Source organism: Pelecanus crispus, chromosome 12 (assembly GCF_030463565.1).
Source record: "Pelecanus crispus isolate bPelCri1 chromosome 12, bPelCri1.pri, whole genome shotgun sequence".
Lineage (NCBI taxonomy): Eukaryota > Metazoa > Chordata > Aves > Pelecaniformes > Pelecanidae > Pelecanus > Pelecanus crispus.
The window spans coordinates 28,493,879-28,508,033 of NC_134654.1; the positions used below are offsets into that span (position 1 = coordinate 28,493,879).

Sequence of the window (14,155 nt, forward strand, 5' to 3'; positions counted from 1 at the left end):
CAGAGTCCTGAACAGCCAAGACTGCAAAACACCAGCCGCAGTCGTTTATTATCCAACACAATTGCACACCTGGGGTTAAATGAAGTTAAGCTCTCTACCAGCGCGCGTGTGGGTGTTTAAAAATGTGTATGAAAAAAAGCCCCTGCGCAGCTCCCAACACATAAGATGATCTTACTACTTTTTTAGTCAGAAAACACTTACTAGAAAGTACCCTTCTGTTACTTACAGGGAAATGGCTTTGACTAACACGCAAACCTTTTCCCTAAATCAGCCGCAGCCTGTGGCCTGCACCAGCACTTTGCAACACGCCGCCGGGCAGGCAGACAGCCCGGGGCTCCCCGTCAGCAGCCAGGCTCTCCCTCCTTCCTTCCCTCCCTGCCTCCCCGCGACAGAGCTCTGCCGTTCTTACCACGACCATAACTCAAGCGCGCATTCTGACCCGCACTTCACGTTCGATCAGAACTCTCCTCGTAAACCCGGCAGCTGCCTGAAACGGCCTCCTGTTGCTGCTCCATCTGCCCTACCGAGAGCCGAGCTTTTCCGGAGTTTGCTAGAGGAAGCCCTTTCCAGCAGCACCACGTCCGCTCTTACGGGGAAGGCAGGGGGTTTACGTGGTTGGGTTGCTCCGAGCTCTACAAAACACGCCAGTCCTCCTGCAAAACAGCGCCCTAGCACTCGGCCACCAGCTAGAAGAGACCCGGTTCTGAAAGAGCCTGAGAAGTTATTGTCCCTTCTCCCGGGGAAGGCCTCAAACGCAAGCCCGGGGAAAGGCAGCGAGAAGCAGATGGCTACATCACCGCCTCGCGCTCCTCCAGGCCGAGCACACTGCTCGCGCCGTGCAAACAAGCCTCCCCTTTAGAAAGGGAGCAGCCCTCCACGGCTTACGGGCTCCCTTTCTCCTCTTCCGCATTACCCCGCCTTCTGTGAAACGTTTGAAAATGTCTCACATATTGAAGTAACTTTTAAAGGAAGCTCCAGACTGGCACAGAAAAGCCGGAGGGACCAATACGGCTATCCCACAGGCAAGCTGACTTTTATCATCCCTTCAAACAACTAAGAAAATCCACATCTCGCAGCGCAGGAGCCGAGCGGGGTTCTCGGGTGACGGCACCGGGGCTTGTATCCAGCTGAAACCAAGCTAAGCAAGGCAAGACCAGCAGCTACTGAAACACAGAGCACACAAAAAGCACGACCTGTATGCGTAGCCTTTTATAAGCTAATGCCTTTACAGGGCAGAACCACCGACCGCTGTGAACAACAGTAGCTGTCTTTGCACTCAAAGCCCACACGTGTCTGCTGCAGAGAGAAACCTGAGGTGCTTCTGCTTGGGAGACCCCCGGCCCTCTCCTTGCAGGAGCCAAAAGGCCTTTTAAGGCGACCTCCGCTTCTCCCTTCCTCAAAGGCCCAGCGAGGTTGTCGCCTCCCTCGCTCCGACGGCGTCGAGCCCTCCTGACCATCACGCGCTTGGCTCCAAAGGGCAGGAGCGGCGATGACCGGCACCGTACGGCACGCCTACGCCGCAGCAAGCGCCAGATTGCTACGGCTGGGAAGGCAAGCGCCGTGACCCCCGAGCCAGCCTCCTCGTACAAGGCAAGCTCATTTTAAGCGTTATTTTCCTCCTTTCCATACGGGGGTGGGAGGGGTCCTAAGGGTCGCTCATCTCGCCATCACTCAGGGATGCAGCGGGGTCTCCGGTGAGCAGGCGTTACTACACGGGGCTGGGACAGACGATCGCCCCACGAGAATGGAAAGAAAGCAGAAACAATTTAGCAACTAGTGACATATTATTATTATTCATAACTGATTTTAATTAGTCACAGAAGGCTCAGTTTTAGAATTCTGCAGTCAGGTGTCTGTCAGCTGCAATGGGTCAGGTCACCTTGTTTCACAGCAGAGGGACAAGGTCAGCTACGATAATTTGCCGAAGGGGCACACAGAGAGATGAGCGTGGCAGACAGCCTTCCCTTTCCTGGGAAAAATAAAAAAGCAATTTCTTTTCTGAAGGCAGCGAGCAGCGCGAGGGCCGCAGTTCAGTGATACGACAGTGTATTTTGCTGGAGGCAGCAGCTCCCCATTTCCTGGGGATTTGCTCCTCTGCCAGCCAAATCATCTCTTTTTAGGAGGGGAGATGGTAATTCATAACTTGGCAAATTGACTCCAGGTTAAAAAAAAAAAAGAGAGCACTCTGTCAGAATTCCTTGCTCATGCACAGAAAAGCCTGAACCAAGGAGCGATGTTGTGGAGGAATAACTCCTGGGATAATTCAGCCTCAAGCCTGCCATTAAAAACAGCTGGATGAAGCAACCTGGGCGGACGCAAACTTTCCTTAATTAACTGTGATTTCAAAAAGTCTTAAAAGGCCGACATGGCTTACTGGGTCCTTTTTGTTTGTTTTGGTACAGGCAAAAAAGCGTGGTTTGGATTTTTTTTTTTAAAAGAGCGGGCTGGGAATGAGAGTTGTACCGTTCCAATCTGCATCACAAATATAAATCACAACACCGCCGCAATCTGTGTGAGAACTAGCAATGTCTAATCAGCCCATGAAGCAAACCGGCATAATTTCACATCCAGGAAGCAGGCACGTCTGTGCAACCTACTCACCGGCTGCTCAGAAAGACATCACCCTATTTAGAAGACCACTGGAGTTCGCCTGTAGATAAAGATCTATATTCACGGCTCTGTTAAAAAACCTGAATAGGAGCGGTCTCATTTGGAAACACAAATTCCGCTTTCAATTCACGCAGTGCCTTGCAAATACCTATTTTACAAATGCAGACTCTTAAACTGGACTTTTGCACGGTCAGAAACCTCACAGTACTGGTCCCGTACTCTACTGCGGGGGATTAAAAAGCGTAGCAGTGTTTACTTCTCCAAGCTCTCCAACCACACTGCTCTCAACGTGTTGTCTGATCAGCCATCAGGGCAACCGAGTTACACGACTAACACCTGCCTGGCACAAAATACGCTTAAAAACCACAAAGACTTAAAGCACAGAGCTTGGCAACATTTTGAGGCTAAATATTTAGTTCGCCAAAAATGAAGAAGCAGTTCACCGATACCATCCAGAAGCATAAACCCGTGGGTAATTTGTTCAGGCCTTTCAGCTAAAAAGCCCAACAGTAACCGGCAACGTTGCTCAGATCGCAGCGCTTTGTGCGGTTGTGTTAATATAAGAAACCTTCAGCTGTCTAGGTTCCAAAAATCAAGCCTCTTGCTCCTTGTATTTTGTATTGATTAGAACAAAAGGATTAAAGCCCTAGAATATTCAAGTGCTTTACTTCACCTGAAGCAGTATTTTTGTTTAAGCAAGAAAATCAACTTTGGTTTTATTCCATGATAAAATTCAAACAACAAAATGGAAAATGCGTTGTCTGCACATACTCGGGAGGACCAAAGGGCCCGTGGGCAGCATCCAGGCTGCTCCCTTTCACATAACAAAGCTTCACTAGCAGCAGAGTTCTCAGGATATAGTTGGCAAAATTTAATTGTTACTAATTTGCATTACATATCAGACAACTCCTATAACCTGTCTGAGCTCACAGCAGCACAGACACAGAGTTCAGGCTGTAAACCCTGGCAGCGCTGCTCACAGCGGGAGCTTTGTCCATAATGAAATGAATAAAGGCCAGATTATAACCCAGGATCTAAAGCCTTAACTTTCATTTTGGTGGGCTGTTAATAGGATTTTTTTTTTTTTTTTTTTAAATTAAAAAAGCCTCTTCAGAAGCCACCTAAGCCAGGTGGTACTGGCAAAAGCAAAGCCCACAGCATCCTGAAGTACACAGCAGTTAACGCACTATATACACAGCTGCCCAAACTGCTGGACAAATTGCATTTTTAAATACTTTCCTTATGGATCTTATGGCTAAGGCAAAGAAGAACAAATACGTTTTGTTCACTGAAGCATCCCCAGATAAAAATCTTTGTAAATGGGAACGTTTCTTTTATTATTCTGCAAAACCATTTGAAAAGCCATTGCCTGAGAAAGCCAGGGACAGAGCAGCTGTCTGAGAAGCAGAGCACGAGATGCACGACACCCATCCACTTGAGCTTTTGGACTCCATTCAGCACCAAGACATCTAGGCCCAAACTTGTCAGAATTGGCACAGAATTTACCAAACCATAACAGTCACTACGGATATCACAACGTAACGATCAGAATTCCTGCTGGCTAAGCAGACCCATAGCAGTGCTAGTGAAGACATCCGCAGGGCACAGCAGCATCTTCATTAATATTTATACATCTCTTTCCACTAGCAAGGGAGTAAGTCCTGAAAAAAATATTTAAGACTGGAAAAGCAGTTCTGGCTCCTCTTTATATCCCCTTCAATCCCATAGTAGGAGTAACATTTCATTTTGAAAAGAGCCTTCCAAAATACAAAACTGAAATAGTTTCATGCATCTAGAGTGGAGAGAGGGAAATCTTCCACCTTTTCCTTTTCTTATTCACCTTAGTTTGGCATCTCCAGCCTGACGGTAATTTGTTGTACGCCTGAATCATCCGGGAAGGGCTGACCTCGTTGCCCCCTCTGTCAAAATAATTCTCTATCTCAAACCCCAGACTTTACCACTCACTGACATGTATACTTCAAACAAATAAGAGTTCAAGTAAGTTACTATTTTCTCAGTAGAAAATCAGATTTAAAAGCAAGAAATCTCTAAGGCATTAAAATGGTAGTGCACAATGCTGGCATCTCTTACTGCAACTTTAGCTTAGAAGCCCAAGTCTGAAGGTTTAGGATCATTCACTGGAAATCATCAGTAAGAGACGTCACCTCGCACTGCGATGGCTCATGGTCTGGATGCTAGAGCAACTAGAAAGCACGTGGGAAGGACTGCGTTCAGACAGCTTTCCGACACCCCCGGCTGCGGCAGAAGGGGGAGGGCAGCTGGTGAGAAGATGTTCTGGGGTGGCCTGGTGCTTCGTTTCAGGTGGAAAGTGAGGGTGCTTCTCCAGCTCCCTAAGCTGGCAATTCTGAATCAGCAGTGATGGCAGCCTCCAGGGACATCTTGTCACCCTTGGAGGATGAAATGTGATGAGGATGGCGGTTTAGGCGGATTAGGCCCAGGCTGAAGAGGTGAGTAGTGGCGGGGTGTCTGCATGCTGACTCACATGTACTAGTTCACCTGGATTGGAGAGCCGTTGTGGCTTCAGTCTGCAGGCCAGTCCCGCTTGCATAATCTAAATCGGTTTGCAAACGGATAATTTAATGAAGTATATTTAAGGTTTCTCCCAGGGGCTGATCTAGATAAGACGACTTCTAAACAAGACCTACTGTCTAAGGTCTGTACCTAATTTATATCCTAGAACAATCCCAGGCCCTCCCCCATTGATTTATTTTACCTGGTCAAGAGTTCGTATGAGCGTTTATCACTTTGAAACATTAAAAACTCCTTCTGCAATAGATCCAGACCGACGTAGGACCACTTACCAGAGCCCTCCAAAGGATCTATTCAGTTCAGTCTACCTATGCTTTGCCTAAGCGTGAAAAAAAATTCACATACAAAAGCCTCACAGACAGACGAACACAGAAAGGCATACCTTGTAAGCGATGCTGTTGAGAACTTTCATAGCCAAGTCGGAGACATCAGGATAGGGGTCAGCAGCTAAGTGAAGGAGTACTCTCCAAATTTGGGTATAAACACTGTTGAAACTCACACCTAAAATAATAAAAAACAAAACAAAAAACAAAGCCCCACAGCACATGACAATCCATCAACTCAAACTCTTTGATCTTATGTGAGAAAATTCATTAGAACTCCAAACATCACAATGACATCTAAGAAAACATCAAGAGAAGAGCTCAAAAACACCCTACGTGGGCATTTTGTCTCCATTTTGTCTGTCTTTGTGAACTCTGCAAGGGCTTGTAAAATGAAAGCGGGAGAAAGAAAAGTAAAGACTACCTAAATAAGCTTCAGTCAAACTGCTAGTTTGCTAGGCTCCTGAAGCAAATAATCCAAAAAGGCCAAACAGAAGACCAGATAATGTCTTTGGAGTTCCTGAGCTAAAATACTAAAAGGTATAAAACCACAGTTACTGACTTATATTTTTACGGTTATTTTTATTGCTGCTTTAAGCATTAATACTCAGCCTGAATGTTCAGGGTTTTATATATTCTACAAGTTTACTAAACATCTAATGTTAAAAATGAAGCTTTAGGACCTGTACCTTTGAGAAGCGGTAAGTCTAACGCGGTCTCTTCCTCAATCGTCAATTTGTTATTTAGTGAGAATATCTGCCATTTGGTATTTCAGCAGAAGGGACCGACAGATTCAAAGTACAAATCAAATTAATAAGCATTTGCAACAACCGACAAAATTCTGTGAACATTTTATTTTGCCGCTTTTAGGCAAATCTTTAATTTGTTATTCTGTCTTCTAACCCTCACAATGTCTAATAGTTGTAACACCGTCATTTGGGAGTTGAGCCATTTGGACAATATTAAAGTGGTTGCACTAACAAAAAAAGGAACTAAAATAAGGATTTCAGATGAGTCACAATCAATGGTAAATGACAGATCAAGCTGTTACTGCATTTCCTTTTATGTTTCTGGAGGCATCTAAATATAAAGCGTTGAGTTAGGAAGAAAGGGTTCCTTGGTCAACAAGCAGCTTCTCACCTTGCAGAGCTGCTAAACCTGATACCCAAACCAACCGAAAATAGACTTGGGCGGTCCAGTTTTGAACCTTGGCTGAAGAAGGCACGTAGCGCACGGTAATAAGCTTCAGGAGTACGCGCTCTGCACTTCATATGCTTGCCTGCGTTAGCCAAGGGAATCTTTCTTCTGCCAGAAAAATTCCCTAGCATGTGAGAAAGCATTCTGCAAAATGCAAAGGCAATAACCTAACTCCATCCTCTCAGCTGACCAGCAAAGAAATGGGTCTCTTACTCAGCTGTCATCCAAAGGATTTTCCAAGTGGTGCCTACTTACAGAGTTTCACGCAGAAAGCTCACAAATACTTGTGACAGCACCACTTGGACAGTGCTGCCCATCTGCTGGGGCACTACCTATACAACAGATCCTACAGCCAATCCTAACCTTCCCAAGACGGGTAAGATACAGGGCCTGACAAAGACACAACAATGTTAAATCCACCTAGGAAAAATGCAGAAGTTGATAATCCAGGAAAGCAATAACTGTCAAGATACAGCAGAGTCAAAGGGCGCTGATCTGTCACATTTGGTTTATGCCAGCTGAGGACAGAGCCCAAAGCGTACAAAATCAAGAACACATGAGCGCAGCGTGCATGAGGCGAGCAGAACCGACTTAGAACGGTGCACATCCAAGTTCAGGTTTTGGCTTTGGTCATAATAGGCAAAAGCCATTGCCTTTTTCAGAAGCTTTTGTGTCCGTGTTTAAAATAAAGAAAATGTCAATACACAATAAAGTCTCCGCTCAGAAGAGGGTTAGGCCTCCCAACCATAAAGGATGGTGATACAATGCTCGCCTGTCTTCTCCAGCCTTCGGACCATTTAGGTTTTATTTTTGCAATTGCCATGTTCATCCTGGAAGCTTCTATTACCAGGGAAAGAAAAAGGGGAAGAGGGAAGGAGAAAGAGCAAGAGAGGGAGGAGAGACAAAGTGGTACAAGACATGGGAGGGAAAAAAAAACAACCCAGCCACCGAAGCAGCTAGCCAGGTCATGCCATCTGAGGTCTGGTCAGAGCTCTACCCTCCTGCGCTTGGTCCTGCGCCAGGACTTACATAAGGACCGATGGGAAATCTGAACGGCTTGATTTCTTTTAAAGCCCTTGAAAGACAATGAAAAGAAAGGGAGAGAAAGGGAGAGCGAGAGGGTACCCATCAGTTTTTCCCGTGTCTCTGATAACCGCCTCACTCATGACGCAGTCACAAAGAAAAAAGAAAAAAACCAACGACATTTTTTATACATCTCAGCGTCATGAAAAGACAAATTTGAACAGAACTGCGCCAGTGCAATTCCTCATTCACTCGGCAGCCTTTGAAAAGAACAGAGGGAATTTCTACAAAAGCCTCTCAGGCTCAGAGCTGGTGCTTGAAGGAGCGGGCCTTTCTTCTGCCACCCCCTGCCCGTGCCAGTGCTGTTGGTTGCACCGATTCAATCGAGTGACACATCTGACACAGCTCCTGGTGAAAAGCTGAGCACCGGAGTCAGTGGGATAATGGAAGGCAGCAGAGGTGGCAGGAGGAACGGCAGCTTGATTTCATGTAATGGACTAAAATGCAAAAAATATCCATGAGATGCAAACAAAGAGCCGAGCAAGGGGGACGTGGTGTTAATCTAAGCAGACAGCTCTGTAATTAGTCAGACTGATTCAAAGCCAGTTAAATGGACCTTGCAGTATAGATTTACGTTTGCAAAATGACTCCTTTCTGCTAAGAACGTCAAAAATAAATTGCCTGCCTTTCCCGACGACTTTGATTTTCTTTGCATATCCATAACTCTTAGCTCAATTTAACAGCAAGCACCGTGCAACGGCCCTGAGGAAGGGACCTGGCCGGGTCCTGCAGCGGGGTCACTGAGTGCATGAAGGGTAGAACCATGCTGGATGCATAAATGAATGTTAAGGTTTTTTATTTATTCTTTTTGTTTTGCCAGGCTTTGACAGGATTTCTTTCTAATCCCCTGTAAAAACCACTGCAGTGATTTTTAAGCCTTGATCTCCAGAAGAAGGTGCAGTCCGCTCCTCGCCCAACACGGCAGCAAAAACCGGCGCTGCCGCCCGCCTTGGCCCGGAGGCAGCTCCCGTGCCTGCACACCCCGCCTGCAGGGCAAGGCAAATTCCGGACTGGCACGCAGTAAAACATACGGCTGAAATATTTCAGACTGAACGGCACCTGAGGACTCGGGTATCTGCTTCCCATCAACACTAATCCCACCTGCTCTGTAAATGTGCATCCCGCAAGTCTCTCCTCTTCCTGCGAGTGACACCGGAGGTCCTGTGAGAGCTACTCGGATGAAGAGAACATCTGAAATCCTGATCGCTCTCTGAACTCGACTTCGACAAACGCAGACGGCAGCCTGTTCCTCAGAGGAACAGCAAATCAGCGTTCCTTGCGCAGAGCTGGCAGCCTGCAAGCTGGTCTCTTTGCACGGGGCCACGCCAAGGGCTTCCTGCACACTCCAGCCCCTGATGGCGACTCAAACGGCACAGCACGAGCTTTTTAATGTTTGAACAGAAACCACAAGCGGCTCGTTAGGAAAAAGTACGTGCTCTCAGAGCAGGTACTTCCCCTGGACCAGGGCTGTCACAGCCAACGTGAAAGCAGCCCACCACGACCAGCCCATGCCACATCTCCTTATCTGTGCATGGTGAAGGTGAATGAGGCCAGGGCAAATAATGGCACATTGGGGGGAAAAACAAAACCAAAACGCCCAACCGTGCTGCTGTTCCCAGCTATCACACACCGACACTTCTCTCCCCGTCCTGGTTTCGCCATTGCCTCAGCAATACCACACGAACTGGTTTCTGCCTTACCGAGCTACGCAGTATCGGCCCTGGCCGCCGCATGAGGCTGCTCCACCTGGCCTCCATAACGCTGGGTAAGCAGTATGAACTGGCAGGAAACCTCTACATCAAGCTTCCATTTCCAAACCCCACTCAGATCCCTGTATTTTGCTACTATGCAAGTTACTATTTATAAATACTGCTGGTGGACCAGTTACTTCTCATTACGACTGTGCATTCAAATATACCGCCCAGTGACAGGGACGGAGGCGCCACCTGTCCCAACGCTCTCTCTTATTTGCCGCGGCTCACTGCCCACCTACGGCCTTGCTGGCCTCATCCTCACCGCAGTAACCTCCCGCGTAAGCGTTACTTTGAGGTAGCTCTTCAGAACGGATCCTGTGACATAGCAAATAGTTTTCTGCCCCCAGTCTCTCCTGCTGGGAAAGAGAACTATTCCCCAGCATTTCATTGCTCCAAGATTTATTTTCCTCCTCCTTTGATCGTTCCTTAATTTAATCTTTCCAGCGACGCTCTCTGCAGGACAGAGACTTTTAATCATGCGGTTTGGATATGAATAATCAGCCTCAAGGTATGCAAAACCCCCATTTTAATTCCTTCCCTTTTCCTATCTTAAAACTAAACTGAACTAAAAATTTCCAGGACACCAAGATTAATAACTAGTTGTACAGAAAAAGTAGCGAGGCTTAGCTTCCCATCCAAACTGATGGCTTTGTTGACTAACCAAAAACTGCCTCTTGCCAGCTTGAAAATACAGGCCAGAAATGAATGTCTCTTCTAGCAACAGGGCTGCCTGGCCAAGGAACAGTCTGCCAGAAAAACACACACCCAGACTAAAAGTGGACGTTGCATTTGGAGGGGGCACTGCCTGGGGGCATTTGGCCTACAGTTAGCTCGGAAGCTGTTTGTAAAATGGCACAAGAAGGAACGGAGAGGTTTTCCTCAAGTTTCTGGGAATAAGCACATCGTATGATGCCGCAATGTCAGTAAAGTGGGTAGTCTGATCCAGAATAATCCCTCTAGCACCATGTTCCTAAAAACACAAGAGGGGAGGAAAGCCCTGAACATCAGTGAATCAGAGTACAGAACACAGAATTAAAACTGTGGCTGAAAATTTCTGCTTTTATTATTACAGACTAGATTTCTGCTTTGGTTTGATTCTACCCATGTGCCCGAAGCATCCTTTTTACTGCTCTGACTGTCTCAAATACTTGGCAGAGTCATTACTGCAGAGCCAAATCACCATTACTTCTTCCAAAAGACCGAGTGCAGAGCAAAAGCAAAACATTTCTTCAGTCGAGACAAGTCTATCACCCAGGTGGGCTCCTCTCTGAGTTACCCCACTCTTGCTAGCAGTATTTAATTGCACACTAAAACTTTAAAGAAAGGGGTTAATCTGAGCCCGGGCTGGCTGTGCAGCAGCCGCAGCACTGCTGAGGGTGGCTGGAGCTGATGGCATTTTGAAAACTCTTTCCTTGGGGAGCAGGAGAGAGCAGGCTGGAAGATGGTGATTCTTCAGTAGAAATGAAAAAGCCTGGCATTCAGCAGGCAAATGCTGAAGGTAATGGGATTCTGTGTGAGTTATGAATTTTAAACACTTCCATAAGCTCTGTCGTTTCCAGCTGGATATGAGCTCTTCCGATTGAATAGGAATGAGGGAGGCTTTGGAGAACTGCTCTTTTTGTTTTCCTAGGTCTCCCTCACTCATCTCCAGCTCATCCCTAGATTCTTTTCCAACGGTGCTGTAAAGCTCTTGTGAGACACGCAGAAGCCATCAAGCAGACACCAGTCTGCACCAGTGGAAACGAGGAACACACAAGTTCTAGCTTAAGACGGAGAGAAATTTCCTAACGTTCCTATCATGCTTTAGAAGATCCAATTTCATTACCTACAACCAAAAGCAAATGAATTTATCAAGTTTCTAATGAACACATGGTTTTACACTGCCACAGGGGCTCAAGAATTACAATCCCAGAACGTTTCAACTCAGGAGAGCCAAATCACCATTACTTTTTCCAGGTGCTCTACAGAGTAGAGCAAAAAGTTTCTTCAGTCAAGACAAGTCTATCACCCAGGCGGACTCCTCGCTGAGTTATACCACTCTTTTGGCACTGGTTTTTGAAGGCTAGGAAAATATGGGCACATTTACTGATTTCAAAGAAAATACACAGACTTCCCCCAGCATTTCTCTGCTGCGTAACACCTCCCCTGCTCCCTGGAAGGAGGCCGTTCCAAAAGCCAGGTCCTTCTGCATGTTGTCTGTGTTATCTTCCCAAAATGGTTTGAAAAACTACAGCTAGTTTAAAGCAATGCTGTTGCAGCAATCAGACATGACTGGGAAAGTTATCTGAAAAACAACCAAGCTTAATATAAACATTCCAGTTTTGTTCTGTAAAAGAAATGCAAATAATCCATTACACGCAAATCAGCCATGCACTGCATAAATACAAGTAAAATTTCCTTTCCTTCTGTGCTATCGCGCTTTGCTCTGCAGAGTTCTGTGCATTACCCAGAGAGTCAGACGCTGTGAGAGAAAGGGACGGTTGAGCAGTGTTAAAAAGTTCAGTGCTGTAACTGATGTCACAGCTGCTTATCCAGGAGGAAATGACGGAGAGGGGATTGGAGGCAGCGGGATCAGCCATGGAACTTTTTGCACAAAAGCAGATTTCTATGAAATACTCAGGTTTTTTCTTTTAAGACACAGCCTGGGATTTCTTCTTTTTTACGTCCTATTTCAACAATGCACATATAAACCTGCATAGGAAATTAGCTAGCTAAGGCTTCCTCGGATGAGTAACGCAATAAAGTGGCTGTGCTGCAGAGAAATACAAGCCACGTGAAAAATAACCAGGGGAAGCAGTTAGTGCCAGCGTGCCCAGCTGCTACGTCCACGGGATGGGGAGTCCTCGTTTTCATTCTCTAGCCAATGAAACTGCAGTGGATGCAAAATTCCTGTACACGCTACATTTTTGGGCTCGAATTCCAACAGGACTGCTGTCCATCGCAGTGAAACGTACAGCTGGAGCCAACAGCTCTCATTTCCAGTCCCTCCATCAGAGCAGGAGGGACTCTGCTCTGCCTGTAGCCTAACCAAATGCAAAAGTACTTTCTAGTGTTATGAGAAATTTTGGTGGATTAAGATCTAGCAGGAGCCAAGATCCAAACTTTCCGCAAAAGCTAGCGCAAGCACGTGAAGAAAGGCGACGCCAAAGCAAGGGTAGGAGAGTCTTTACTCACCTATTAGTGAATTCAGAGAAGAGTAAGAGCTGACTCGCCTCATCTTGTCAATAGTCTCAAACGACAGGATATACTCTTCATTCTCAGGGCTGCCCAAGGTGCTGCTGGCGCTGCTGCTGGTGCTGAGATTCCCAGGAGAAAACGCAACAGAGCTTCCAGCTGCCAAAAGAAAAGGGGACAGATGCTGAAACAAGAACTGGTGAGAGAACAATTCTTACCAAGGCATAACAGCCCTCTTCTAAACCCTACAATGCTCAATGAAGGTGTAGGCAAATCCACAGCATTCCCTTTTAAACACTGAATGTTTAAATACAGAGTTAAGCATCAAGGGGTCAGAAATTATTCAGTTAAAAATCCATGTATGTTACGAAGTTGGAAGGCACCTTTTTCATCCCCAGACACTCAGAAAAATCAATACTAGTGACTAGAAAATTGAAACTAATTATGAGAGGGCTTCTCATCTAAGCCCTTGGAGCTGGCAGTTGGATAACCTGGGCTAAAATGTTAGCTTCAGCTCATGTGGTTTTGCACGTGGTATTTCCTAGCTTGCAGGAGGAAGGGGGGGAAAGAGGTGGCAGAGAAAAATGAAAGAATTTTGAAATGTCCCTCACATTCTTCATTCAGGCTGAGGTTCTGCAAGGACTTGTTCAGGTTCCTAGCTGTGGAAACGGCTCGGATGTTCCCGTAAGAGCTGACGGACCGCAGCCTCGGCGTACATGGACCATCTCGCACTGGTGTCAAACTCCCACCCTCTGTGGATGTAAAATTTAGCCATTATAGATGCAACCAAAGCGATCATAGCCTTTTGATTATTTCCCAGCAAATATATAACTAAAATACTATCAATATGAACAGAATTTAGTCATCGCCCCTTAGGCTAAAACAGAACGAGGATCCTCTGCGCACATAATCGGCAAGGACCATGTGTCTCTGCTGTTTCGCCTGTAATTTTGTTACATCCAATAAAGCCAGGTGAGCCGAGCCTTGCCAGTGCCTGCAGACTACCCAGAGAGGCACGATGGCTCTCCTCTCCCGGTCGGTGCTGGGCCACTGCCCAGACATTGTGCTAGGACACGCTGCTACAGCAGACGCCATTTTAGTAGGCAGCATTTGCAGGCTTCTGTCTGCTTCTGCTCATTAAAAATCCAGTAAATTTTCTCATTATAAAGGGTTATGAAAATTCTGGTTTCCTAACCAAATTTCAGGCCTGGTTTCAACTCATATTTCACCCATGACCTGAATACTTATAATTTCCCAAACTTTCTCATTTTCATTCCTGAATATGCACGCAGTGCCATGGCTTCAGAACAGCTATTTTATTTCACTGCAGAGGTGGCTGCATTATGGTGCTGGGGCCAATGCTTCCAGTGCATCCTACTTACAACTACTTCAGGATTCTTTTGCATAAGGAAAAGCACTACATAAACTGCATGTAATGTTTATTTCCTGCAGCAAGGAGGACAA

General features: G+C 46.3%; 1 protein-coding gene across 2 annotated transcripts in view; it reads right to left on the minus strand.

Annotated features, from left to right (window-relative positions):
- The window catches only part of RPTOR (regulatory associated protein of MTOR complex 1), a 160,350-nt gene that overhangs the window by 37,251 nt on the left and 108,944 nt on the right, over positions 1–14,155 (minus strand). For both annotated transcript variants that reach the window (XM_075719601.1, XM_075719600.1), the window contains 3 exons: positions 13,303–13,443; positions 12,692–12,850; positions 5,543–5,661 (listed from right to left, as the gene is read on the minus strand). In XM_075719601.1, the coding sequence (XP_075575716.1) occupies positions 5,543–5,661; positions 12,692–12,850; positions 13,303–13,443 (419 nt within the window). The remainder of the gene's footprint in view (positions 1–5,542; positions 5,662–12,691; positions 12,851–13,302; positions 13,444–14,155) is intronic.